This window comes from Varanus komodoensis, unplaced genomic scaffold, assembly GCF_004798865.1.
Source record: "Varanus komodoensis strain SLA01 unplaced genomic scaffold, ASM479886v1 scaffold4, whole genome shotgun sequence".
NCBI lineage: Eukaryota > Metazoa > Chordata > Lepidosauria > Squamata > Varanidae > Varanus > Varanus komodoensis.
This window is the reverse complement of record NW_025335941.1, coordinates 59722629-59750246: the sequence shown is the minus strand read 5'-3', so window position 1 is coordinate 59750246 and position 27618 is coordinate 59722629. Positions and strand designations below refer to the sequence as shown.

Below are 27618 nucleotides of genomic sequence, written 5' to 3'. Positions count from 1 at the left end.
TGCTGGAACCTGTCGTCCAAAACATCTGCATGGGTTTAAAACGGGATTGGACAAGTTCAGACCACAAGGTGACCAAGGGTCTCAAGTTTCAGAGGCAGAACTTCCGCGTAGAACAGTGGCTGGGGAACATGGGCAAGAGAGTGTTGTGGCTTGTGGGTTTCCTAGGAGCAGCTGATAGGCCTCTGTGTGAACGGAGCACTGGGCAGGAAGGCCCCTGGCCTGATCCAGCATGCGCGGCGCTGTAGGTGAGGCAGCGCCCCCGCTGCCCCGAGGCACTCGCTCCCTGACGTCCGGAGCGAGCCGGCGCCGCCTGCCTCGCGTTTGCAGCAGTGCGTCTTTCGCGACAGGCGAGGGAGGGCGCGCTTGACGGCGGAGTGGCTGAGCGCTCGGCCGGCGCGCTTGACGGCCGCTGCTGGCCATGGGGGGCGGGGAAAGATGTCCGAGCGGAGAAGAGGAGGAGGCAGGGGAGAGGCGGCAGAGGCGGCGGCGGGAGCGGAGATGCCCGCGAAGAAGCAGAAGCTGAGCAGCGACGAGAACAGCAACCCCGGGGACCTGTCTGGCGACGAGAATGTGAGCGGCTCCGGGAGGCCCCGCTCCCCGTCCCTGTCCCGGCCGTCCGCGGGAGGAAAGGGGGTCTCGGGCCCGCGGCCTAGCGCGTCTCTTAGCAACGGGGGTGGTGGGGACCCGGGGGGTGATGCATCCTCCCTGCGTCCTCCTTTGGGGGCGTCCTGGAGCCCGCGGGGGCCCGAGGCTGCCTTCCTCTCCGAGGGGGTGCGTGGTGCCTCTGGGGCTTCTGGAGTGCAGGAAGTTGCTCTCATGTGGGGCCTGGTCCTCACCGAGGGGTGGCCGATCTGTGCCAGGGCCGTGCTGCTTCGTGTCACGGGGCCGTGGAGTGCATGTCCTGAAAAGAAAAGGGCCCTGCATGTAGAAAGCTAGCATGTCAAAGGAACAGAGGAAGAAGCTGCCTTCTGTGGAATCACCCTTGATCCCCCGGGCCTGGATTGTCAATGCTGGCTGGCAGTGGTTTTCTGGGGATTCAGGTGGGAAATTTTCCAGTCCTATCAGGAGATGCTGGGAATTGAGTTTAGGATCTCCTTCATGCAAGGCAGGTGCTCTACCCCCTCCATGGTTCCGTGACAGTGCTCCCCCCCCCCATCCATGTTGCTAAATTAGTGGTCTACACACATGCACATCACACTTTGCAGAGAGGAAGCTGGCAAGTTTGGGAAAGGGTTAAGCTGGCGTTTTCTTCTGCAACATGCTTTCTGCACCCACGCCAGTTTCTGTATGCAGAAAGCCAGCCTTTCAGGGCATAGCTAGGTAGCTTGCTTTTATTTGGTGTGGTAAATATGGGTAGACTAATAGCTTCATCCTTGTCCTCCTAGGTTTATAGCCTAACTATCTTCTCTGAACCAAAACATGTAAATCCATCTCCGTAGAAAGAAAACAAGAAATTCTGAAATAAGACTTAAGTGTACCTTCTTTCCCCTAAGTGCCAATATTTTCTCCCAGTCTTCTCTGCTATACCTAAAAAGGTGTCTGAGCTGCTTGTTTTCTGCATGTTTAGATATTTTTGTATGATGGAATATTCAGTTTCAGGAGCTTACCTGTACTCTGAAAAAATGGTTTATCCTGGGCATAGGCTTGCCATCCTAGTGAAGGCTAAGCCACAGAATCTAGAATTCTGTGCAAGATTAAATAGAAAGTATCCTACAACTCTCAGCATTACCCTGGAAGTTACAAGACTTTTTTCCTGACTAGACATGCATGGGATTATGTCCTAAATTGAGTTAATGATCCCTAACTCTATTCTGCCCGCCCCCATTGCCAGAGGCTCTTGAACAGAGTCAGCTAGAGGTTTCCTCCAGCAGCACTTCTAAAATATTCTGTAGGCTTCCCCCCCCCCCACCACCCCTTTGATGTAGTGGTGATTCTCATCCCACCAGGGACAATAGAGCCATTTATTTATTTATTACTCTGAATGACATTTTACTTCTTCATTTTATTACTTTTTCATCCTTTCCTTCTCTGGCTACAGTCAGTTCTTATGTATAGTAATGTGAGATAAAACCAAAAGGAAAAAATCTGCTTCACAGCAGATGAGTTTTTTAAAAAAATCCTCTGGAGTTTTATGCATCCAGGTACTTGGGAACATCTTCGGAAGGGCTTATTTTTTCTACTGGATTTTTTCTGTTATAGGCAGCCAAGGTTATGTCCAGGTAACCTTGGTGGTTACCTGCACATAAACATTTTTCTACACATTAATAAAAGTGTAATATTGAAGTGTTCACTGTGGATATACCACTGAGGAACTATGATTGAAGAGTAGTATAAAATGGAGTAAATACAGATGATGAAAGGCACTTCTCAGAATGAAACAAATGGCATTCATGTTTTGCACCATTTCACATTTGTCCCTCATAGACATTTTACAGAGGGGGAATCCTGTCGTTAATTCATTGCCTCCTGAAAATCATGCACAAAAATGGTACTTTTCAACCTGTGCACCCAACTATTGTAAAGCGCAGCTTGCTGAAAAATTGTGTCACCTGGGGAGTGGAGAAAGAAACCTTAAAATATGGTCATAGAATTAGCTTTTTTAATGACTAATAAAATAAATTAACACTATTTCCAGGGTGAATTGGAAATCTGCTCTAAAACCTAGAGAAACACCCTCTACTATCATTTTATTTGAATTTGTGGGGTAGCATAGTGGCTATCTCTTAGCTATGAAGTGGACTACCCAGTTTTAATTTTGCGGAGGAACTGTAGCTTAGTTGTAGAGCATGTACTTTGCAGGAAACAGGTTCCAAACTCAGTCCCAGCATTTCCTAGAAAGTCTGGGAAAAGTTATTTTTGAGACCTTGGAAGCCACTGCAGGTCAGGAGAAACTATACTAGAGTACATGAAGCAACAGTAGGCTGATTCATGTACTCATATTCTCTTTTTAAAGTTCTTTTGTACTGCTGCACTTGAGATAATCTGAACCTATTTAATGTCAGTTTTCTATGGATAAAAGCTCCTCAAGTATTTAATAGAAACTAAAAATGATGAATTCATTGGGCATTGTTTGTGGAGTGCTTTAACTTTGCACATTTCTTAGTAACAACTTGTAAGCAGAAATTGGTGGATGTGCCTATAGTTGCCTAATTTCAGAGAGGAATCTATGTTTGTCTCTTGCATCAAAAGCAAGAGGACATAGAGACCTCTTTAAAAACCCCAAGTTTAAAGCCTTTTTGTCAAACATATGAAATCGTTGTCTTAGGTTGTTGGGATTATATGTGCATTTAAAGGTAGGGTCTGCAGACCATCTTTTTCTGGTGCACTTACTTCCCTGGTTTCTTTCCCATATTTTGGCACATTCCAGTTGATAGCTGTGAACTGTTCACAGTTTAGCTCATATGTAGCCTTGCTTCCTTACTGTTATTCTATGACAGTTGTCACTGAAAGGTAATAGACCAGCCAAGACTAGGTGCAAACAAGATTGGGGGCACTTGACAGTTGTAAGTGCAAACAATTCCAAAAGACTAACCAAACTTAAAGGTAATGATACAAAATTACAAAGATAATTGTGCACATTTGTACCAACCGCAGAAGGTGGCAAGCTAGTGATGATGTTCACTCCAAAGTGCCGCTTGGGCATAAGGGGAACAGCTGCTGCTGGCTGTCCGTGGTGGCAGAATAGGCAAGCTTGGTAAGAGCGACATGGGTTGTTGTGCCACTTGTGCTGAACTGCTCACTCCCTGTTTGCCATGGAATCAGTCTCCCATGTGCGATGAGTCACCAACCCATTGTGGGTTTAATGATCCATAGAATAAGCCATGAGTTGTCTCTGAAAACAAGCCACCTTGCAGAAAGTAGTCTAGGTTCAGATGGGGCAGCAGCAGTTACCCATGTCAAGAAAATCCAGCCAATTTATTTGAGTTATTTTCTCATACAGCAACAGTTCCAGCTCCAGTTCCTCCCAGACCAAGTCAAACAATCAGACTAGCACACACCAAAATAATAAACTAACTTCCCCTCAGCTTCCAGCCCAACTCATCTCTTCGACTTCCAACTGACCTAACTAACTCCTTATCCCCTTTAACAGTCAAACCCTCTTAGAACCCCATGGACCAATCCCGGTCCAGGAAAAAAACTCAGTTGCATCAAATTTCCACCACCAAGGACAGCTGAACAAAAAATAACAATAATGAAGTGGCGCTTTTTGCAGTACACCGTGTTCCGCTGAAGTTGCGTTCTGTGAGTGGGGAGAACCAATTGGATGTATCCCATGACTTGAGCCTTTCCTGTTTCTTTGCCTTCATGGAGACTTCTCTGTTACTCTGATGTATGAGACTTTACTCCAGGGAAGCTCATGCTGCACTAAAGTTGTGATCCTCTGTATGTTTTGCTGAAAAGAAGGCGCGCAACTTTCAGCAGTTGCCTGGCTAGGGAATGTTGGGTGACACAGGCCTTTTTTGCCATCTAATCATGCATGGGATTGTGCACTTAAATGAGTTGGTCTTTGTTACAGAGATGTCCATTGTTCTTGTCTATAGATGGCAAGATTATAAAGTAGGAGACTGAGACTGGCTTTATTGTCTAGAAGTCCAAATTGTCTGGCCCTTGAGAGAAGTGTTGAGGGTGGTCATGTGGCGGAGAGGCTTCTCTGCGATAGTGCCCTGATTATGGAACTCACTCTCCAGAGAGGTACGCCTGGCGCCAATGCTTTATTCATTTTGGTGCCAGGCCAAACCCTTTTTATTCTCCCAGTTTTTAAATCAATAATGTATTTTAATTAGTTGAAGCGATTATGTGCACTGAGGAGTTTAAACCATCTTACAGTTGTAATATGGTTTTAATATGTATTTATATTTTTCTGACTTTCTAATAAACTATCTTGAGATTTTATAATAATACACAGTATATAAGAAATTGTAAATAAATGGATGGATGGCCCTCTTTTTCTGAAGAAGTGTTTTTGACATTCCAGACAGTGTATGTCACTACACTTTGGCAAGTTAGTTTGCTTCTGCTTTGTGTCTGGATCTTTCTCTGTTCTGAAAGTCAACCTGTTTTATGTTTTCAGGATGATGCTGTTAGCATAGAGAGTGGTACGAACACAGAACGCCCTGACACTCCAACGAACACCCCCAATGCTCCAGGGAGAAAAAGCTGGGGCAAAGGAAAATGGAAGTCAAAGAAATGCAAATATTCCTTCAAATGTGTAAATAGTCTCAAGGTACTTGCAAATGTAGACATCTCATCAAATTTGCTTTTATGTTAAAAATGAAGATATATTAGAATGAATGCATATTGCTGTCACAATTAAAAATAGCAATGGCTTTCTCTTCTTAAGCTGTGATTCTAAGAACCACATTACTGGATCAAACCAAGGCCTGTTTAGTCCAGCATTCTGTTCTGAGAAGCAGCTAGCTAAGTGACTGTAGGCATTTACAAGGGGGGGGGGGGGTGATAAGAGATAATAGTCTCCAGCATCCTTTGTTTGTGAGAATGCTGCCCCAACGGAGGCTGAAATATAAGAAGAAGCCTTGTACTGAATTGGACTATCAGTCCATTTGTCTCGGTAGTTTTAGGTTGTCAGGGAGAGAGCCTTACCTGAAGATAGCAGGGAATGAACTTGGCACCTTCGGCCTGCTACACATGCCCTTGCCACTGAATTTAGCTCCCTGTTCCTGTTACAACGAATAGCAGTAGATAAGCAGACATCTTCCGTGCATGTATGCAATCTGCTTCATATTTTTTTTAAAAACCCATCAAAAGTAGCGGCTATATCCACATGCTAAGCTAGGTGACAAATTCTGCTTGTAGGAGAAAAAATGGAAGGAGAGTTAAAGACGCTTCAGTATGTTATTGCAGTGGAGAAGTTGCTACGTGAGTTCATAGATACAACTAGCAAGGTCTAAACTTTAACGTGACAACTTTTGGTGGTGGATGCCAGGGAAGTGTTCTTTTCAGGCACAAAATACCTTTTTGTCCTAGGTCAGTCTCAATGCCTATTTTAAATGTTCATGTACATTTTTGTAGGAGGTGTGTCTAGGTGAAGCTTGAAAAACAGGAAAGCAGTTATATTTTAACAAGTAACAGGAAATGGAAGGGTGTGTTTCTCTTTTTTTGGATGGCTAAGATCAGCAGCTGAAGATTAAAGAGAGACTCTAAAGGTGCATAGGCCTGAATGCCAAAACCATAACAGAGCGAAGAAGCATTGAATAGAGACAAATTCCGAATGGATTTCTAAGCTCAATTATTTTGCAATTATTTCTTCTCTGTTCTCCTTCCTTTCCCTGCCAAATGCTACATATGCATGATGTAGATTATACATTGAAAAACCATAGTATTTTTTGCCAAGTACTATGCACACACAACTCCTGTTGCAGTTTTAGTAAATATAACCAGGGCTGAATTTACTTAAAAGAAGAACTTTTTGCTAGCTCAGTAGTGTCTGTACTGATGGATGATGGCTCTCCATGTTCCTGGGTAGAGGTTCCTTCCTTTTCCCTTTTTTTCCGCCACTGATAAATGAAATTTATTTTCATTGAAGGCATTAGGAATTGATGCTTCACGCATGCATATGACCACCCCAAAGTGGTGGTCTTTCTCCTAATGAAAATACTATTGCACGCGTAAGGATGTAATCCTCTGTCTGTTTAGACAGAAAAGGGTTCTTCTGTTTTCCTTATTTTCAACTTGCATAAGATTGCACCTTAAAATATTTATTTTGACTAGAGCTGGTTGTCATTATTTCCATGGGTTTGCTGAAACACAATTTGACATACTGGAAATGTCAGTTCTCTTCCTTAGTCCCTATTATCCAACTGTCTAGCTTTCTGAATCCTGCATTGAAACTGGAATAAATCCTTCAGCATTGAATTAGGAGGTGCTTTTGTTTAGTTTCTTTCTATCTGTGGTGGTTGCTATTTTTTTACTCAAACCTGTTGGCTGTTTAACTACTTTTTATGCCAACTGTATTTATATCTTGTCTAAAAGTTTGGTTGATATAAGCTGGGCACCATTCACTCTGGCTAGCATCACCTTATGAATTCAAATTCTAACAGCTGAACCGGTTAGACGGGGAAAATAATGGCATGGCTTTGGACGATGGTCTTCAATCTCTGCAGTTTAGGAAAGGGACAATTCTTACTTTTTGCTAATACGGACAAAGTTTTGTCTTGGTGGGGAACTGTTGATTATTTGTGATATGGGCATGCTAGCAAAAATAACTCCCCCCCTCTGTACTGCATAAGAATACCTTGCCTGTGGATCAGGTACATGAGAAACTGCCTTATTCTGAGCCAAGCTATAGGTCCATCTGTATTGTTGACAATGACTGGCAGTGGCTCTTTATGTTTTCAGGACGGATTTTGGCTTAGGCTTACCAGGGATACTGTAGATGGAACTTGGATCTTTTGCGTACAGAACTCCTGTTCTACCACTGACCTGACCTCTCTCCAAGTGGTGTCCTTCTTTTGGCTGTTGTTGAAATGGGCTGTAAAACATGCTGCTTGATGGCACCTTAAAACAACTTAGTGTTCCAAAATGGTGTCGCTAGGAGGAAGCGAATTCAACAGCATCCTGTGTATGTCCATAAAGTAGTTCTTGGCTGGTGAAAAATGCACCCGTAGTGCAGTAATTGCATTAAATGTTGGTGAGAATGCCAGTGCATTGAATATGGGATGGTTTTTGTAATTTGACTCTCTGTGGGTTTTTTTCTCTCTTCAGGAGGATCACAGCCAGCCATTGTTCGGGGTGCAGTTTAACTGGCACAGCAAGGAGGGTGATCCCCTGGTGTTTGCCACTGTTGGTAGCAACCGAGTGAGTGGTACTTTAGAATTGGTCTTGTGTTTCAGTCCTCCTTAACCTGCTTCTGAGATCTTTTCCCCCCCCCCTTCTCCCTTATGTTAAAAATGTAGGGATATAGCTTGTATTTTTCTGAAAGGTAGGTAGCTCTTCTGATTCTGAAAGCTGGATCCTGCAGTTTGTGATGTGGTAGTGTGGTACATTGTCAATCTTCTTGCTGCTGGCTCTAATCCTGGAAATGTGTGCGCATGCGCTGGGGCAGAGCACACTCTGTTGGAGGTGTGCTTGAGAGTTTGAATGTGCAAGCTGCTTTCGAATGAAAAAACACTGCACCTGTAGCAAACTGTCAGAAAGTCTCTCTGGGTGCTTTTGAAAATGCCCCTGGCTTAGCAGCACATTTAAATGATGTGAAAGTGAAGTTTTAAAGCTTCTTGCGCAGTGCAGCTCATTTTAGTTCTTTACCTGTTAGCACAAATGCATGTGCTTGATATTTGGACTTCCTTCCTCTGCTGATTCACTGCAGAAATGAACCATATGAACCTGAGACTGACTTTCAGTCTTCCCTATGGACATGCCTGCGCCTGAATAGGAGCACAACAGTAAAACCAGATGAACAGAGCATAAGATTTGAGTGCGGCTGAGTGAGGATGGCTTAAGCAAATTATTGCCTTGACAGTATGCTAGGAATTCAAATAGAGAAGTCATTTTCTGTCCTTCCACCTGCAGCGGCAGAAGAGTGAAAGCTAACCTGAGCAATTTGGTGAGTTTTCTGCTCTTCAAGGAAGAGTGTAGCCTTAGGAATCTGGAGCATTAATCTGTTATGCTTTGTCCACATCCAGGTTACCTTATATGAGTGCCATTCACAAGGAGAAATACGGTTATTACAATCCTATGTAGATGCTGATGTATCCTTTACTTGCTTTATTCTTAGCATCAGTTTCAGAAGATTTTTCTCTCTCCTAATTTAACAAGGCCAGCATAGAAGAGGCTTCTATCAAGATCTGACTACTGATACTAACCAGGGCCTTCCACAATGGATTTTGGTGCTCCTAGCAAAGTAGCCTCTTCCTGACCAATGGGCTGACTGCTCTCCTTTGTCCTCTTTTTCCTCATGTCTACATACCTGTAGCAGGGAGCAGTGCTCATCTTCCTGTTTGTTCCTCACTGTTCTTTGATCATCTGGTTCCACAGGGATTGGTGGCAGAGCTGATGGTTTCAGGTGGCCCTGAACAAATCCTGCTTTTCCACCCCACCCCGTAATAGTGACCCAAAGGAGTCTTGCGGTTCCCTAAAGACTAACGAATGTATTCTGGCATAAGCTTTTGCATTTCATTTTGCAGGGTTTACTTTGAGACCCTTTGTCTGCTTCAGTTGTGAAAAGAGATGGCAAATGATGAATTATAGCAAAATTCCAATTTAAAAAACACTCACAAACCATCCTAATTGCAATAACATTCGGACAGATTGTGGTTGCTTAATCTTCAGGCAGATTGTGGTTGTTTAATCTTCTTGGCTCTCCTTTGTCTTGTCTTTATTTTGTGTCAAATGCAATATTAAGCAAGGAAATGCTGTAAAGAATAAGCCACACTTCCACCAAAAACAACCTACCTCTTAAAATACCAGTTTGAATGCATTTTCTAAACCAGCACATTTTAAAGTATTGTTTAAGTATTTGATGGGGAACAGGGAGAAATTCCACTGTGGCATGTACAGTCCTTAATTGCATGTTTCAGGCTGATGAAAACTTTTATACTTGTGCATGGACCTATGACAGCAACACCAGCCATCCGCTCCTGGCTGTGGCTGGATCACGGGGCATCATTAGGATAATTAATCCAATTACAATGCAGTGCATAAAGGTGAGTTGATTCAAGATGTCACACAGCACACTTAAAAGTGGCTCTCTTTGATGCAAAATGCAGAGCGCACCACTGAGGGAATAACTTGATTTCTGAATTCTATTGTAGCATTACGTGGGCCATGGTAATGCCATCAATGAACTGAAATTTCATCCCAGAGATCCCAATCTCCTCCTGTCAGTAAGCAAAGGTACAATAATGGATCCCTTTTAAAAGTTTAGGAATGATCTGTTAGCGGGTTTGTTCTGTAATAGCAAAAGGTGGCAGTGGGGAAAGGGCGGAATCAAAAATGCCCCCCAAATGCAAGCAGCTCGATCCAGGGCCAGCTAATTTATTACAGAAAGTACAGCAATCCACTGTGTTTCAACCAAGCAGCTTTTACATACATGTAACAGTGTTTTCCTGCGTTTTGTCTTCTGTTCACCACTGACTTGTGCATCCTAGACGTCCCACTAAAGTGGACAGTTGAACCTTAGTTCGACGTTGCTGGAATCAGCATGGGCAAGCTGTCGGCTCATGAACTACTTCTTCCTCTATCTCTGGCACAGCCATCTGAGGAGCCTGGAAGCATGTGCCTCAGTTTTTAAGCGAATCGAGGTTGATGCTACTTCTGATAAAGACTAACTGTACTGAAGCCACAGGTCCATCCTGGAGTATGCATTCCTTGGGAGCCAGGACTTGCATATGTTGTCAGTAAAACTGCAAGACGCCAGATATGATGGTAGCACAGTATAATGTGTTATCTATATTTGCAGTTGACCTTACATTTTTGCCTTTTTTATTTTAAGTTTGTAGAAGCATAGCTCCTTTTGCAAACAAAACACACTGAAAGTTTAAAAAAAAACAGTTCTGAACTGAACTTCCCCCAGCTTTTTATATAAATACAACAGCAGTCAGTTTTGACACTGTGACCATTTAAGAGTTTCCTTGTAATCAGGCTAAAAGGAATTTAAAATGATGGCCTTCTGAATGAAACAGGAAGGCCTCGGCAGTTATAATTGGCCTATAAATACATGTATAAATAACATAATTGACCACTGGTCTGTATCATGTAGTCGTTGCTGCCTGCTTATTGGTCTGAAATTGAACAGTTCTTCATATCCTTGGGTAGGGACATTTTCCAATTATATCTGACCTGTCCAATGGCAAGGATAAACAAATAGTTCTTCAAGGATCCTGTGGTTGGGCTCCAGCCCCAGTCTATATGTGTTGTACAAGAGAAGGCATGTTGGCTTACATTCCCTTTGTTGCGGGCCTCCTTTATGGCTGGAGACTTTGTCGAAAAGTAACTTTACATCACAATGCAGGATAATAGCAAAGCCTAATGTAGACATCTGAAAGAGCTAGAGGGGTTGATACAGAGGGTGAGGAACAGAGCATTGCTAAATCTAATGTTTCGTCGTTCCTTCCTGGATAACTGATACATTTCAAGGTAGAAGAACTACAAGATAATGAGTGTAGACACTTTTTAGTTAGTATGAAGGTAGTATGAAGGTATTTCCTTGACCGCAGCCAAGGTTTCCAAATAGTGCTGCCCTCCACAGTATATCCTGTGTATATGTTTTAGGGTGAATGATACAGTTAATCATAATATGTAGTTCTATTAAATTGTCATTAACAGAAATAGTTAGATTTGTCTGGATGACACACTTTAACCTGTCATGTTTTATTAGATCACGCACTGAGACTATGGAACATTCAGACAGACACTTTGGTTGCAATATTTGGCGGAGTAGAAGGACACAGAGATGAAGTTTTAAGTGCAGTAAGTAGAATAGAGCTGAACAGTTTGAAAACTTCTGTCATTTCCCTTTAACCCCCTTTTTGCCAAATTCAAAATTCCTTGTTGACTGAATCATTGACGCAAGATAAGCTTTGCAAGATCAATTAATATAGGTCTGCTTAATTGTGTCAGTTATTTGTCAGCTGGGGTTTTCAGTGTGGGCTTGACCATGGTTCTGATTTCATTTTAATGTTGGATGCAAAATGTAAAGCTACAACATTGAATATGTGTCCAGGATTATGACCTGCTTGGTGAGAAAATCATGTCCTGCGGCATGGATCACTCCTTGAAACTTTGGCGGATCAATTCAAAGCGAATGATGAATGCGATCAAGGAGTCATATGAATATAATCCCAATAAAACTAACAGGTAAGGACAAGCCTGAATCTATGTGATATTTTGTCCCCCACACATTCTTAAGCTCTCAATTACAATGATGTAGCAACCTCATGGAAAACCAGTAAGGGGCTGGGTCTAGAAATGAGAAGGTCTCTAAGCCAGTCAGAAACTGCTTTTTCACCACTGCTAGATTGATTGGCAGCACCTCTGCTTGTCAACTCAGCATGTGCCATTAAGGTCAGTGGAGCTCATAGGCAGTTAAGTTAATGAGCTACTGCTGAGTAAGTAGACATTGTTTAGCCTCTTGGGGACGTTGGCCCCCATTGCATCCTGAGATCACTGCGCTGTATGTTGGCCACACGGCCACTGCCCCTTTGATGGCTGGATGTGACAATTCTCTCCTCTGCAGGCCATTCGTTTCTCAAAAAATTCACTTTCCTGACTTTTCTACAAGGGACATTCACAGAAATTATGTGGATTGTGTGCGATGGCTAGGCGATCTGATACTTTCCAAGGTATGATGTCTTCCACTTTAAAAACAGTTTTGATTATTTGGTTATTTTTTGATTTCTAGAAGAAGGCTGAAAAGCTATTTAATTGATTCCAAAGGAAAATTTGGCAATTCGGTCTATCTCTCAATGACTTTAACATTGCTGGGCATTTTTTAATCCAGGCAGCATGTCGCTCGCTTCTCTCCACAATAAAATAGCATTGATTGTCTTTGTTGAATGGTCCATACCCAACAAGCGGATAAATAGGAGTCTTTTGTGGTTTGTATTGACACTTTTGTCCTTCTTTTCACAGTCCTGTGAAAATGCCATTGTATGCTGGAAACCTGGCAAAATGGAAGATGATATAGATAAAATTAAGCCCAGTGAGTCTAACGTGACTATTTTAGGGCGATTTGATTACAGTCAGTGCGACATTTGGTATATGAGATTTTCAATGGATTTCTGGCAAAAGGTAAGGGCCAAAATGGAGGATAGGAACAGGCATGAGTGTATGAAACTGTGCCTGAGTAGATTTCATAGCTGTGAGGCAGCTGGAAGTGTGTGGTAGATTTTTCATATGTGTGTGCACATATTGAAGGGGAAGAATGGTGCCGGTGCATCTGGAGTTAACTGTGTATAATAGGAGTAGGAGAGAGGCAGAGGCTTAGGGGACCGAACAGTGACCTTCAGTGAGTTTGGTGCGCCTGCAGACTGCCCAGTGAATTTCCCTGGCAGTGCTGCTTATATTTCAAAGTCAGGCATCTAAGCATGTGCACTCAGGCTACATAAGTTTGCATATGCTCTTCCATGCTTTTCTTTGCATGCTGCCTCGAATCTCGATTATTTCTGACAAAGAGAAGAGGGGGATCTGATTAGAAGGAAATGAGAGGAAAAACTCCACCTGCTGCATACTAGATAATTCATTTTTAAAATATTCTAACAAGGAAGAGTGCTAGAAGATGGAATTTAGGGTTCTGATTACACAAATGCTTCCTTGAAACCATGTCAGAGGAGTTGGGAACTTACTCGTATGAACCACAGTTGTATCCACCCATGATGGTTACCTCAAGAACTAAGTGTATACGCCCTTATATTGATCCTTTGGTTCCTGTAATCATTAAAATGCAGTAGATGGGGCGAATGAATTAATTGGTGCAAGGATTAGAAGTCCCCACATTCCAGTTTCCTGCACATAAATCGTCTTTCTAGGAAAGTTTAGCCTTCAGTCTATGAAAACTAAAGGAATTATTGCTTATTGCTATACTTCGTTGCAAGCATGTAAAGTGTGATATTGAACAATCACTTTCAGAGCCCTGGACTCTGCCTGTGTTGCTCAGCATCTGCATCTTCTCTTCTGTTCCAGATGTTGGCGCTGGGCAATCAAGTCGGCAAACTCTACGTCTGGGACTTGGAAATAGAAGATCCTCATAAGGCCAAGTGAGTGTTTGTGAACTGCTGTCTTTGTCCTGTAGTTCTTGTGTGTAAGCACTTTGGAACAAACAGGACTGCCTCTTAATTTTTCATAACATGGGAAGTTGCAGTAAAGAAGCATAATACATAGTTCACACGCATTTTTGAGCCTGTAATGTCTATATTATAACTTGCTGCCTTTAGTTCTGTCACTGGGAAGAGAAAATGATGTAAGAAGCAGGACAGAGAAAAAATGCCAACCACTGAAATTGATTTAAGATTGCTTTTTTATTACATGTCAGTGTAAGGAGAACATGCACTTACTTTTGACAGACAAAACCACTACTTTGTGAGTCTCCTTTGCATTCACCTGTGGCTAAGCTTTTCCAGGCACTGAGCTGTTTACTAAGCAGAGTTCTCTCTAGTGGTAAACCCATGTCAGGGCTGTACCACTTTATCCGGAATATAGGGGATTGCATGATGGAATGTGCTTCCATGCAACAAGCCCAATTTACTGAATGTGGCCAACCAGCATATCAAGAAGCCTAAGCTATATTTTCACAAGTTACCTTTCCATATGGACCAGTTTTTTTGGGGGGGGGGGGTTGTGCAGAGAAAAAGCCGGTGTGGTACATGGGTTACAATGTTGGACACAGACTTGGAAGACCTGAGTTCATGAAGTTGACTGGGTGACTTTGGGCCAGTCACTCATTTTCAGTCTAATCTCTCTCACAGGGTTGTTGTGAATTAAAAACTGAGAGGATTATGTAAGCTGCTTTGGGTTTCTTTTTAAGACTAAAGATGGGATATAAGTATAACACATAAAAAGAAGCTCTGCCTTCATCCGAAGTGGTGCAGCTAATACAGTTTGGGAGGTAAAGAGGAGAACTGATTTAAAGCAGGGGTGCTTGAAAGGAAGGGTGGGGGAAGAGGAACCTCTGGACTTGCTTTGATGTTGCCCACCCTTGCTGTAGTAGCAGTGCCATATAATTGAGGGCGGATGAAGAGAAAAAGAAGATTGTAACATTTGCTTTATTTTGATAGGTGTACAACCCTGACACATCCGAAGTGCACTGCTGCTATTCGACAGACCAGCTTTAGCAGGGACAGTAGCATCCTCATAGCTGTCTGTGACGACGCCAGTATCTGGCGCTGGGATAGGCTCCGATAAGTTATTTCTAGCGGAGAATTATGCTACTGCTTTTTGTGTCAAGAAAATTAGCTAACCTGCTAGTCCTGTAACTGCTTTCAGAGTAGTCTGCCCCGCTCCTGTGATCAGCCTTGTTTACATTTTGGTTTGGTGACATTGTCCTGTTTGGAAACTGTACTGTTTAATAAAAATATTTTTGTAAATTTGGTTTATTGTCCAGCTTAATCCAGTATTTGCCAATCTGTAAAGTTGCTCCTTACTGTGTATATGTACTTGTAGTAGCTTTGTATTCTAAAGCATGTCATATAGATTAAAACTGCCTATAAAGTTCTCTTGAGTGTGTGTGTGCACATACACACTGGTTTGGTTGGATGCAGAAAAAGAGTATCACTGGATGAAAGTCGACTCTCCGAGAATTCGACTTTGATGTGAAAGTGCCTAGTCACTGTGGCTGTGAAAACATGCTTGAAAGCTGTGTGGCAGTGCCCACATGAACACTCAGACCGGGTGAATGGACAACCTTTACAATAGCTAAGATACAATTTCTTTTCCATGCATACTTCTTTGCCTTTTCTTAGCAAAAGCAGAATGCAAGATGAAGTTATTCATAAAACTTGCATAATTCAGGTTCCAGTTTTCAGCCTTCTGGCTGCGGAATACGAGGTAGTCCCAAGACTATTTGGTAGCGGATGGTATACAAAAGTTTTAAACAAACAAACAAATTTTAATTTTTAACATGCATAGCCAATTCAAAGAAAATATTGGTTTAGCCAATTTTTTTACCCATCACTACTTCAAAGAGCTACAGTAGTTTACATTATTTGCAGTCTGATGTAAAACCTCTGTAGTCAGAACGAGTATTGCAAAGTAACATGAAAGAAGCTGCTGGTTTGCCTGTTGGTGAAATGAGCAGTTGTCTTGGTGTAGGACATCTTGGTATTTAAATAATGTATTTAGCACATTTTCATCTAGCATTTGGACCTATTTCGATCCATAACTTGGCATACAATCACACCAGTATCAAGCGTTAAAAACAAATTATAACTAAAAATAACAAGTCTAACCAGAGCAAAGGCAGATAAGTAGAAAACAAAGTTCAACTGGTCCCAAATTTCTTCTGAAATGAAACTTCATCCAGGGCCTAACATTTCGGAAGGGCAGGAAGAACCTCAATTCGTTGCCCCCACTGCCCTGCCCCCTCATCCTCCTGTCCCCCAAAGAAGGTAAAACAGATGGGTTTTGTAGTCTTTAACAACGGGTTTAGCCTTACTGTAGATGTGTAAATGAGATATATAAACATGGCGGTTGTCAGGGCAAAATCTGGAAGGCTTGGGCAAGCTGAAAGCTATAGTGGAACCTGCTATTTATTCTTCCAGTTTTATCTTTGGAGCATTTGTTGAGGATGCTCCACAAGGCCTCCCAAGCACAGACCACTTTATTGTCTGAGGATACATCACCCTCAGCCTAGTGCTCTCCAGATGTGTTAAGACTACTACTCCCACCATTCCCAGCCATCAAAAGCAGTAGCAGTCAAGGACAATGGAAGTTGTAGTTTGATTCAGTTAGGCTAAGCAAGCCTCCGGGCTCCGTAAACTAGAGCAAGCCTGCCCAGGTGTCGTGGCCAGCTGTCCATTTTTTTGCTTTCCTAAGACTGCAAAAGCAGCTGGTCAAAAACATGGCAGGCAGAAAACAGTCTGGTGTACTTGATTTGGCTCCGGTCATATGTTGTGTTTCATATAGCCTATTAGATTTGTTTGAAGGTCATCCGTTAGCATTGTGTTCTCTAGTCCTGTGTACCAGCACCACATGGGCGACTGTGCAGTGTATAAATTCACAGGCAATATTTTATTCAGTATATCACCGCCATTTGGTTCTGCTCCCCTGCTCTATGACCATTTATGTTAGTCATTGATCTACCATGTAATGCCAAGAATGGGTGTTCTTGTTGACCACTTGCTCTGTCGCCCCTTTTACTTCATGCCCTGCTTCGTTTAAACTGGAACCCTGCAAGCATGGACTGCCATGTTTTTAGTCTGTGTTCAGCAACTAGTATATTGTAGGTGCTTTATAAATGAACAGACCTTGTGCAATCTTCAGTAGTAGTTGCTGAGTGTTACGGCACTGCATCTGGTGGTGATTATAGAAACGCAGAAAGTCCGAAGCAGCCTCCCGGGCCATCTAGTCTGACCCCCGGCTCCAGCTGGCTCCACTCACGATATGCCTACCATACCTAATCTCTATACCTAATGCCAATTCCTAATTTTTTCTTTCCTTTTTAAGCATGTAACTGTAACATACAATTTCTTTACATGTTGAACTGTGAGGTACCACAGGGCAGTATTTCCTTCTCAGAGTTGTTTGGGAAGCCGCCGGGAGCAGTCATTAGGACCTTTGCAGCCAGGTGACATCAGTGGGCCAACGACACCAGCGCCATTCCTTGGTAAAGCCTACATCAGGAGAGGCTGTGCACATTTTGAACTAGCACACAGATTCAGTCATGTGCTGGATGATGGCCCTGAAACCGAGTTCTGATCCCTGCGGGTCTGCAGTTCCCAGATTCAGAAAGGTAAATTTGCCCAACCTGAATGGCACTGCACTCTCTCTGAAGTTACAGGTCTCTAAGTCCAGAGCATCTCCTGGGCCTGATTTTGTCACTGGAGGCCCACGTGATCTCAGTATTATACATGGGATCACTTTAGTATAACTTGCATGTTGCAGGTGGTACAGAATGCAGTAGTTAGGGATCTCTGTTCCTCACACTCAGTGCCCTGAGAGCCCAATAGTCCCCAGGGTGGCAAACCCTAATGATTTAGGGGCAAAAACAGCCCTTCCGAGGCCCAAACTGATCCTCTTGGGTTTCCCAGATAACTGTGCTTCCTTCGCCTAATGCCCTTGACCAATGATGGTTTCCTGGATTCTGTGCAGAATTTCACCTGGCTCTAAAGGGCTGAAATGCCTTTCTTAAAGCCCAGTTAACTGGCACTAAGGGCTTTAAGCTAAAATATCCTAGTATTTTGGCCCAACCCCTTGGCCTTCACCACTGTCCACTATAACTCAAGCCATGAAAGCTTCTCTGAAGCAGAAACTGACCTTCAGCCTCAAAGCACTTTAACCCCATTGGAGAAATCCGGACTGGGCAGAAAAGCCATGCTCAAGAGCACTGCATTAATGGGTTTTGTTGTGCCTGAAGAGGCCTGTGAAACCTGCAAGGCTGCACGTATCAACAGAACTAGGTGCAACAATACAAATCCCATCTTCCCGGCCATCATGAAGTTTATGCCACCCAGCAACTACTGCCGCAGGGTTTTGCCCACAGAGGAAAGGAGGAAATTAGAATGACGCACTATTCATTGTGCCTCTGACTTTTGGAGTGAGTGAATCTATACTTCATATTGGAAATTAAAGCGAAACTCAGTTCAATTTTAGATCGGAAGTTATAAAACCATGCCTCTTCACTTTCATATCTCTATATGCCCACACACGTCACTAAAGCTCTGCCCGCCCTGGTTCAGAGGCAAAAACAACATTTCCCAAGAGCCTGTTCGGGAATAAAGGCGCTTGATTCCTTTACTAGCGAACCTGGGCTGTCGCACGCTGAATGCTGGGACATGTAGTTCTCCCCCCCCACCCCACTTTCTGGACTTTTCCCTGTCGGCTAGGAGAAAACTCCGTGAGAATGCCTTCCTCTCGTTCTCAGAAGCTCCTTCTTCCGGCCGCCCCGGATGTGCTTCTTAGGGAGGGCAGGGGGCGTCGCGGAGAGGCAGTGGGGCGCTCGCCTGGGCGCGCGGCCTCTTTCTAGCGAGGCCTACCACGGAGGAGCCGTGCCCGGGGTGTCGCCACCGCCGCCATGTTTGGCTGCTTGGTTGCCGGCAGGCTGGTGAGTGGCGCCCACGGTTGGCCGCGAAGGACGGAGTGGGCGGGGCCCTGGGCCCTGGTCTCTGTGGAAACGGGAGGGTCGCCATGGAAACGAGAGGCTGGGCCCTTGGGGTTTCTACGGAGAAGGATGCGCAGGGGTGGCTTGGAAGGGGGTTGGTTTCCATGGTAATCGGGGGCCTGGGGGCACTCCTGGGGGGGGGGTTCCACGGTTCCTTTCGAGAGTGGGGAGGCATGTGGGGTGCAAAAGTTCGCTGTGACTGGGATATTTCGCATTTGCACAACATCTGAATATTGGCGCGTAAGCCCCGTTCGCTAAGCACAGAAGAGGGTGCGGGAGGGAAAAATTGCGGCATTTCAGGCGCAATCCTAGGCACGTTTAGGCAGAAGAAAGGTCCTACCACTCCCTGGAGTTTTTTTCTGTCTAAACGTGCCTTGGATGCACCCTGCGTGTTGCACTCGATCGCTACCTGCCCACAAGAAAAAGTTGTGTACCGCAAGTGGAGCCCCTTCCCCATTACTGCCAGCTCCTGATGAGGAAAGGCCAACACTGGCTGAATTTAGGAGCAGAGGAAGCAGCCTTAGACTGAGGGAGGGTCGATGGAGCTCAGAATTGTTGGCATTGGCCAGCTGCAGCGGCCTTTAGGGTTTCAGGCAGAAGTTCTTCCAGCCTTTACTGGAGATGCCAGGAATTGAAACCAAGGGCTTCTACATGCAGAGCAGGTGCTCTGTCATAAGCTACAGTCCCTTTGCTAATTTCTATATTTCAACATATAATCCAAGGATAGGCAAGTTGATGCCCTTCAGATATTTCAGGACTACAACTCCCATAGACTCCAGAAAGCCTGAGAAGATGGGAGTTTGAGACTGGTGCATGTGAAGGGCACCAGGTTGCTTTACTCCTGTGCTTTTTGTCTTGGTTTTCTGTAGTTCCTGTGGAGTTACAGAATCTATCTTTAATATAAACTGGAGCTTTGCACATACATGCCAATAAGAAAGCCAAACTCAGAACACCCATCCAGTCCTTTTTCTTGGAGAAGAAAGGTACAAGGCCAGTGTTATTCATCTAAGTATCACATGTAGAGATCCTGGTACACATCACAATTTATATTTACAATAGAGCAGATCCTGTGAGTCCAAAATTCACACTGTGCCACTGATATTTTCTGCACACCCAGGCCATCTGTGAATAGAGTCTAACAGTTATTTAATTTTCATAACACTTAGTTGTCATTCCAAATGTGGACTTCATGTTCTTTCATTTCATTCCATTTTCAGTGGAGTTTGTCATATATTTTAACACTTCGTGCTATTCCCAACCTCAACCTCAACCTCCTGGGGCATTGTTGTTGCCTCCCTGAAAAATAGACTGCTTACATCTTGCATATCTAAATTGGTTAACATCTATGTATTTAAAAGGTAGGGTTGGGTCATGCAAAAAGCCATAATGTGCATCTCTCATGTTGTGACTTGTTAAGTATGACTGCAACAATATTAGCAACTCTCACTCCTCCTTTAAAAGCTTGGAAAGAGACAGCAGTATGAGCCACTATGAAACTAATTACATAAAATCAACCCCCATGCCTTATCAACAATATTGATTTCAGATGTTCTTATTAAGTGGAAAACAGATAGCCCTAATTAATTAGGCAGCAGATTTTTATATTCTCTGAGTCCTGGCATCAAGATCTGCTAAACTGACAGGTAGAGAGTAAAGCTTGTGTTATTTCAGATGTAAGCAACTTCAGCTGCTCAGAGCAGCATCAGATGTGGTCAACAGTCACATTTTCTGTGGTCTCTCCTGCAATATGTTTAGACAGCTGAGAGCCTGAAGGGGTTAAAGCACTTTGCTGCTGCAGCGCTGAGTGTAGTGAAGCTCCAACCTGATTTGAACAAGGGTATGTCAATAGTATGTTTTTGCACAGTGTCACTAAACCTGTGTTTGCTTTTCTGAGCATCTGTAAGTAAATTTCTTCCTTTCTAAATTAGTTTTCATTATGCTACAACTGGTGCTGTGATGGGGGACATGTTGGCAGCACATATCTATACTTCATATCCTGCATTTATTTTGTAGGTACAGACAGTTGCACAGCAGGTGGCAGAAGACAAGTTTGTGTTTGACTTGCCGGACTATGAAAGCATCAACCATGTGGTGGTTTTTATGCTGGGGACCATACCCTTTCCAGAGGGTATGGGTGGATCTGTCTACTTCTGCTATCCTGATGAAAATGGGGTGGCAGTGTGGCAGCTCCTAGGTTTTGTGACAAATGAAAAACCAAGTGCCATCTTCAAAATTTCTGGCCTAAAATCTGGTAAGCTAAGCGAATGCAACAATTAGGTCTTTGGGAGGGATTACTCTAGGGCACGGTTGGGGATCCTGTGGTCCCTCCAGCTGTTCTGGGGCCCTAGCTTGTACCAGCCCTAGCCATCATGGCCAAGTGATCAGGGAGATGGTGCTGTAGTCCAGTGACTTCCAGTGAGCCACTGCTTGCCCATCCCTGCTGTGGTGATTTGCAACTTCCAGAGTCATCCCTACATGGTCACAGCATTGCCCTTGTCCCTGATGCTTTACTCTGAGGCAGGAACAAGGGTAAGGCTCTTTAACCTTGCCTCTCAGTAAAAGAGGCCTTAGGTTTCTTGTCGGTTTCTTGGATTAAACTTAGGAGACCACAGCTGGGGCGCATAAGGTAGAATTCTAACTAGAGGGAAGGAAATTTAAAACTTTCATTTGTGTTTTAACTCCTGTGGAGCTGAGTCAATGGTAGACACAGTGAAGTTGTCTCAATTCAAATACATCCTGTTTTTATTTTGACTGTGGAGGCCTGCACATCTCCACAGTGCTGTTCTTTATGCATATGTACTTATTTCTCTTTGTATGTTGCCTTTAGTGCTGGAAATATGGGGATAAAATTATGTATTCTATTCTTATCATGTTGATCAATCTGTTACCTTTTCACATAGTGTTAATGAACCATGTACTGCTTTGAGGCTGGAACTAAATGACAGTTGCCAAAGCAAAAGCAGCTGCCCCACATCTCCAAGCCCTTCTTGCACCTGTAATGTATAAAGCTACAAAAATGCTGATGTCATCACACTTCATGTGATGTCATCAAGTATCTGCTTCTACAAGTGGCAGCTTGAGGAAGTGATGTGGGGAGCTTTAAAATATAATAAGCCATGTGTTCTGTAGCATCACATGTAATGTGGAGGTAGGGAGAAAGAGACTGCTGTATCATGTGTAATTCTGGCCTATCCTGGCAAACATGCTATCCTTAGGAACAATTCATATTTCCACCAAAAGGTCAGAAGCAAGTCCTCTATCTTCTTGCATTCAGACATATAACTTATTAAAGTAGTTAATTTATAACTATTATAAATTATAAACTATAATGTTTATAATAACTATTATAAATAAATATAACTTATACTACTCATAAATATAATTTGTTCCTTCTACTACATCCCTCACATACTGCTGGACTGTTGAAACATCTTGCTTTTAAAATGTCACTTTTGTTGACGCAGGACTGTGTTCTGTTTCCTAATGGTAACAGGGTAGCTGTGGCTTATTTCACAAAGACTTGCATGAATCTGGGGTGTGTTCAGAATGGTGTGCGTGTTGAGAACAGGGCTGATGCATCAGGCCACCTGTGATGTCTCTTCTAGGCAAAGGCAGCCAACATCCATTTGGAGCCATGAATATTCCCCAAATGCCATCTGTTGCCCAGATTGGGGTTTCTGTGGAGCTGTTGGAAGTCTTGGCTCAGGAAACTCCTGTAGCAAGTGCCGCTGTATCATCAGTTAATTCATTCACAGAGGTAATCGGAACCCATTTTGATTCCAGTAGTTACTGGTACACCAATCTAGGTTCATGAGCATTGGAGTATATTAGATGTGATACAGCGAGGACAACTGGTATATTAGCAGAATTGCCATTCACTGCTTGCCAGATTTTTACCTGAACACTTTGGGGGTTCTTTGGTCAACGGTAGTGAATAAGATCCCTGGAAAAACAGCTTGCTCGTGTCTGCCAATTTTCGCCTTGTAACATCGAGCTTTAAGGGAAAGTTAGATATACTTTAAGCTAGAGCATAGTCTCAGTTTACACAGAGTAACAGCAAAACGTAATAGGAACTGAGGCCACTTGCTAAAACACTTCTCCAAATCCCCTGCAGTGCACTGGGGTTCTTGACGGGCATGGAAAAGGTTCCCTAAAGACAACAAGATCAAGAATCCTGAATCTACCCATCTACTTATGAGTGATCAGCTTATTTTTAAAGGTTTCTAGCCACCCTTCGTTGCTATTAGCTTAGATTCCTAAAATAAGAAAACATGTTCACCAAAAATAATGTTTCTTTCGCTATCATACCTGCTACAGTTGCCTTAGCTTATTAAAAAGCCTCTTCAGTGGAAATTTGGGTGTTTGCCTAATGTGGGATAGGCACGGGAGATTCTAGAGAAGGGGAAATCTCCTCATATGGAGATTCTGATCTTCCCCAGGAGCCACCCTTCCCAAATTGTTCAGGAACATCCTAAACCATCTAATGAGGCATTTCAGTGGTTTCTGGCAGCTGCAGTGGAGAAGAAGAGATGGGAATATTTCTTTCCATTCAACCACTATAGAATTCAGGACAATGCAGATGCACCATGTATATTTGGCAGCTGAAACTTGAATAGTTAAATATTTCTTTTTTACCACATGCATCTGTTTACTTAGACTAAAAATAACAGCAGCTCTTCCTGTTTAAAACAATATGATAATACCATAAAATAACATAACATTTACTACTCATAAAAGGATTTGTTGCAGATACTTGAACACTGATATACCATTAAAATGACAGGAAATTTAAAGACGTGTTAACAAGTCAGTACAGTTTTATTTTTATCAAGTGGAGCATGAATCAGGATACATCTAGGAAAGAATACTAAGTAGCATAAACCTTTCTGGCTTGGTCTGACCCTTAATTTGATGAGTGAGCTTTTCCATTATTAACTGATTCCAGAGGTACTCTTAGTCTCTTGCCATTGTGAAACCTCCTCTAAATGAATATATAATCTCATCTTCTCTTTCATCACTTTGGGAACAGATGGTGGTTTACAAGAACACCATGGGATTCTGCTTGGCAACTATGTGTATAAACTGACAATTGCCTGGAGACATTTGGAACTGGGCCTTGTCCTTATCATCTCTCTCCCCTTGAGTTATTCCAGGTTAATGTTACTCTAAGTGATTTCCATACATGGAAATAACTTGCAACAATAAAATATACCTTAAAGCCTCGCTTTGGGAAGGGTGACTTCCTAGCTCAAAAAGCACTCTCCTTTGGTTTGGAGGATTTTCTCAGTTTTTCTTGCCCGGTTTTATAACTGTTTATAACTGTTTTCCCAAAACTGACTGGGGAGGAAAGGGACTCCTGCTGTCCTGAAATTTTTGTTGAAGCTAGCCTTGATGCAGCAGGGTTGATGGATCAACCAAGCACATCACTTCTCCGTAGAAAGCAGTTACTTATAACTGCTCTAGTTTTCCGAAAGCCGTATCCAATGGCTATGTGAGCAGACACCGGCTCATAGAACACTGTTTCCTCTTCTCTTCCTGTAGCCTCCAAAAAAAGATATCCAGATAGTTAGGTCACCGTTCCTGAATGGTGGGTGCTGTGTCCTCTGGGGCTCCAATGTGGGAGAGTATTGCCTGAAATTGGATGTTTGCAGAGGGATGTTGCACCCAGAGGAGATCTGCTGGGGAACGATTCCGCTGCTTGGGTTTGGGTGATTTCCTTCCTCATGCTGGAGCTCCTTAAGACAAAGCCCCATTGTTTAAGCGTTCTGTTTAAGTGTTCCAGAGAGGTTTCTGAGGGCACAAGGGGCTGTAGCAAGAAGAGAAACACTGTGTGAGCTGTCTTGTGGATACAACCCTGAGTCTTCATGCTTTAAATGAGCATGCTTTTATTGAGAGCATATCACTAAAAAGACCTCCTCCAAAAGTACATTTGAGCATGTGTTAATCAGTGTTGAGAAGAGCTGGTAAAAATGATTATGTACATGCTCCCCCCTCCCTTTTTATATTTCAGTTCACTCAGAAGATGTTGGACAATTTTTATAACTTCGCTTCATCCTTCGCTGTCACGCAGGCCCAAATGACACCAAATCCATCTGAAGCTTTCATTCCTGCAAGTGTAGTTCTAAAATGGTAAGTGAGAGTTGGTCGGAGTGGGCAGAAATGTGTCTTCAACACTGAATTGTAGCAGCAGCAGCAGTAGTCCTGGAACAGGCACCTAACTTTAAGAATTGACTCATCAGAGTAGCAATGGTTGAATATGCTCAGTATCTGAATAAGACTGCATCATCTCTTTCGATTTTCCTTGTACCTGGCTGCTTGCCTAGTTACCTAGGGCAAATCTCACTTGCTTCCAGGTGAGCAGACACAAAGCTTGCACAAGTGTTTATCTTTTGTTGTATTTTGATCCTAAATTTAGTTAATATGGATAATTGCCAATAGTGCATCCAGTTGATACGTTCTGTAAATCTAAACTTTCTAAAATTAAACATATTTAATAGACCTATCAATCTCAAAAGCTTTATAGGCCCCTTCCAACTCTACTATTCTATGATTCTGTATTTGCAAGATACCCTTTAAGTCCACACAAAAGAATTTGAAAGGTGTTCCTTTTTCACACACATGGGAAGGATTGCTTCAAAAGATAAAACCTGCAAATGGCAAGTATTTTAAATACCCACATTAAAAATAATGTAAATATATAAAATGTGACACTGTTTACTTCATCCGAAATTTTAAAAACCGGTTAATCCAATTAAGCAACTAAATATTGGGCCCTACAGCTATAGAGTAACCATTTAATCAACTAAAAATTGAGCTGTCTGTAGGTATGTGGGTCTTACCATGAAGTAGGTCAGCAGTCTGTGATTCCTTATAAAGCTCAGCACAATGGCAGTAAGGTAAACAGTTTCTTTTCCTTTTTCTTCCAGGTACGAGAATTTCCAAAGACGACTAGCTCAGAACCCTTTCTTTTGGAAAACATAATCTTGACTCAAATGCTTTGAAAGGTGCTTCAGCAACAGAGTTACATCTTTAAAAACGCAGAAAACTGAGCCTACTAAAGAAAATCTGGATTCGTTGGTTGATTTGAAGTTTGAGTGGAAAGGGGGAAAAACAGCTTTTGTAATATTTTTGTGACTTTGTTTCAAATTAAAGTCCTAAAAAGGTAGTCATTGATTTTTGTTCTAATGAAAAGCATAGAAAACTATTTCAGTTGTGTCAACAAGTGAAAACTTAATCTGATTCTTCTGTAGTGCTTTTCGGTTTGATACACTCAGACCAAATTGCAGTTAAGCCTGTACTTCTTTCAAGTATGCCATTAATAGCCAGGTTTTTCTGACATGGTATCTGTGATTAACTTGGCTTAGGTTTCACATGCCCACTGAGTTTCAAAGGTAACCTGTAAATCACCATGTATGCATTTGGTGCATCATGTGCCTCAGCTGTGCATGTACTTGTGTGGAACCGTGTGTACAGCATATATGCATTTGCATGCTCGGGATCACAGATACAGAGGCTTCTCATCTCTCAAATTCATTCTAACTTCCTGCCTGAGAAACCATTCTAGGAGGCAGCCAGATAGCTACTACTGAACATTTATGGAGGACCTGTTTTCAAGGATTGCCTGGCAATAAAGGGGTCTCCCACTGGTCATTCCGTTTAAATAAGATTGCAGAAATGTGTTGCAGATTTACCACTACAGATTCAACTGAACTTACGACTACTATGCCTCTTGGCTGGGGGATGTTGGAGTTGTTTTCCAACAAATCTGAAAGACTGCTTCAGTCTGTACAACTGTTGTCACATTTTCCTAAAGTTTTGTTGCATTCTGATATGTGGGAAAGGAGTACCAATTTTCCAAGGAGTCTTTTTTTTCTTGAAAATTTATTTTCTAGTCTTTTCTCCTTGCAAGTCCCCTAAATGATTTTGATAAGTGAATACATGGCTGTCTCCTGAACAGCTTTGTTTGTCCTTCCATTGATGGATGAATGCCATGATTCCATTAACTATCATTTCGTTTGCCAATAAAAGTTTAGGCCACAATCCTCAGCAAATGTACAAAAAAAAAGCTGTAACTCCCACCATACCCCCCTTTCTGTCTACATTTGCAGAGGATTGTGCCCATAGCAAACTAAAAAGTCAGTACATTCATAAATGTCACAATAGGTAATTTGATTGCATGTGTATTCATCCTTTTGTTAAGGAAAAAAAATCCTTGTCTGTGTGAGGGAGACTGGCAACATCAGCAAGTAATTTTATATAACAAAGACTTTATTGTAGGTGCACACTAACAATAGAGAGTGAGCCCATCTCCTGTTGGGACCAGCTGCTACAGTCGTAATATGCAGTGAATGTATAACTTTAGCTCTTTGCAATGCAAACATCACATCAGAAAACATTCTGGTACTTTTGTACATGGTTATCTTGACATACACCTGGAGTGAAAACATTTGCCTCCAGGCTTATCTTTACACATTCTGACCTCCTTGATAGAGGTTTATTTTACATTTATGACCGTCTTGTGAATCTCTGATAGAACCCCAGAGGTTTGGTCATCAGGAACTTTGTATATTCTTCACTTCCCTTTACAGAAAGTCTTGTGGCAACGTTATACTCAGCAGATTTATTGTGCCATAAACTTTGAACTAGTGGCTGTGTCTTGGAAACATCAAGTGCTCTTTCTGCTGGCAAGCTGAGAGGTACCTGGATCCAGTTGGCTTCTAGTCTACAAAAGAGGAGTTCCACAAGGCGGGGGGAAGTACCTGACATGCCTAAACCTACATGTCTACTCAAAAGTAAATCAGCCCGGCAGCCTTATTTCTAGGTAGAAAACAGCAAACTCTTGTGCCACTGTA

General features: G+C 42.7%; 2 protein-coding genes across 4 annotated transcripts; both read left to right on the top strand.

Annotated features, from left to right (window-relative positions):
* The first annotated feature begins 423 nt into the window (after positions 1 to 423).
* EED (embryonic ectoderm development) lies at positions 424 to 15039 on the top strand. 3 transcript variants are annotated; one of them, XM_044442401.1, is made up of 12 exons: positions 424 to 570; positions 5072 to 5224; positions 7723 to 7815; positions 8640 to 8705; positions 9534 to 9659; positions 9768 to 9849; positions 11333 to 11424; positions 11678 to 11811; positions 12191 to 12296; positions 12586 to 12744; positions 13636 to 13709; positions 14727 to 15039. In XM_044442401.1, exons 1-12 carry the CDS (start codon positions 436 to 438, stop codon positions 14851 to 14853), a joined length of 1347 nt encoding a protein of 448 aa, XP_044298336.1. In that variant the 5' UTR covers positions 424 to 435; the 3' UTR covers positions 14854 to 15039. The 3 variants fall into 3 exon arrangements, with proteins under 3 accessions (XP_044298336.1, XP_044298338.1, XP_044298337.1); XM_044442403.1 differs by having other exon boundaries at positions 12586 to 12655; positions 14727 to 14864; XM_044442402.1 differs by lacking the exon at positions 8640 to 8705.
* A 3519-nt stretch (positions 15040 to 18558) lies between these two features.
* HIKESHI (heat shock protein nuclear import factor hikeshi) lies at positions 18559 to 25931 on the top strand. The gene is made up of 5 exons (XM_044442693.1): positions 18559 to 18709; positions 20780 to 21017; positions 22372 to 22523; positions 24777 to 24895; positions 25693 to 25931. The coding sequence occupies exons 1-5, from the start codon at positions 18680 to 18682 to the stop codon at positions 25745 to 25747; spliced, it is 594 nt and encodes a 197-aa protein (XP_044298628.1). The 5' UTR covers positions 18559 to 18679; the 3' UTR covers positions 25748 to 25931.
* The last annotated feature ends 1687 nt before the right edge of the window (positions 25932 to 27618 follow it).

Bases quoted from the DNA above. Each gene is read 5' to 3' on its own strand.
- EED (XM_044442401.1), top strand. From the start codon at position 436: ATGTCCGAGCGGAGAAGAGGAGGAGGCAGGGGAGAGGCGGCAGAGGCG. The intron at 571-5,071 runs GTGAGCGGCTCC...TTATGTTTTCAG, and splicing joins ACCTGTCTGGCGACGAGAAT to GATGATGCTGTTAGCATAGA. The intron at 9,660-9,767 runs GTGAGTTGATTC...ATTCTATTGTAG, and splicing joins TTACAATGCAGTGCATAAAG to CATTACGTGGGCCATGGTAA.
- HIKESHI (XM_044442693.1), top strand. From the start codon at position 18,680: ATGTTTGGCTGCTTGGTTGCCGGCAGGCTG. The intron at 18,710-20,779 runs GTGAGTGGCGCC...TTTATTTTGTAG, and splicing joins GCTTGGTTGCCGGCAGGCTG to GTACAGACAGTTGCACAGCA. The intron at 21,018-22,371 runs GTAAGCTAAGCG...TGTCTCTTCTAG, and splicing joins AATTTCTGGCCTAAAATCTG to GCAAAGGCAGCCAACATCCA.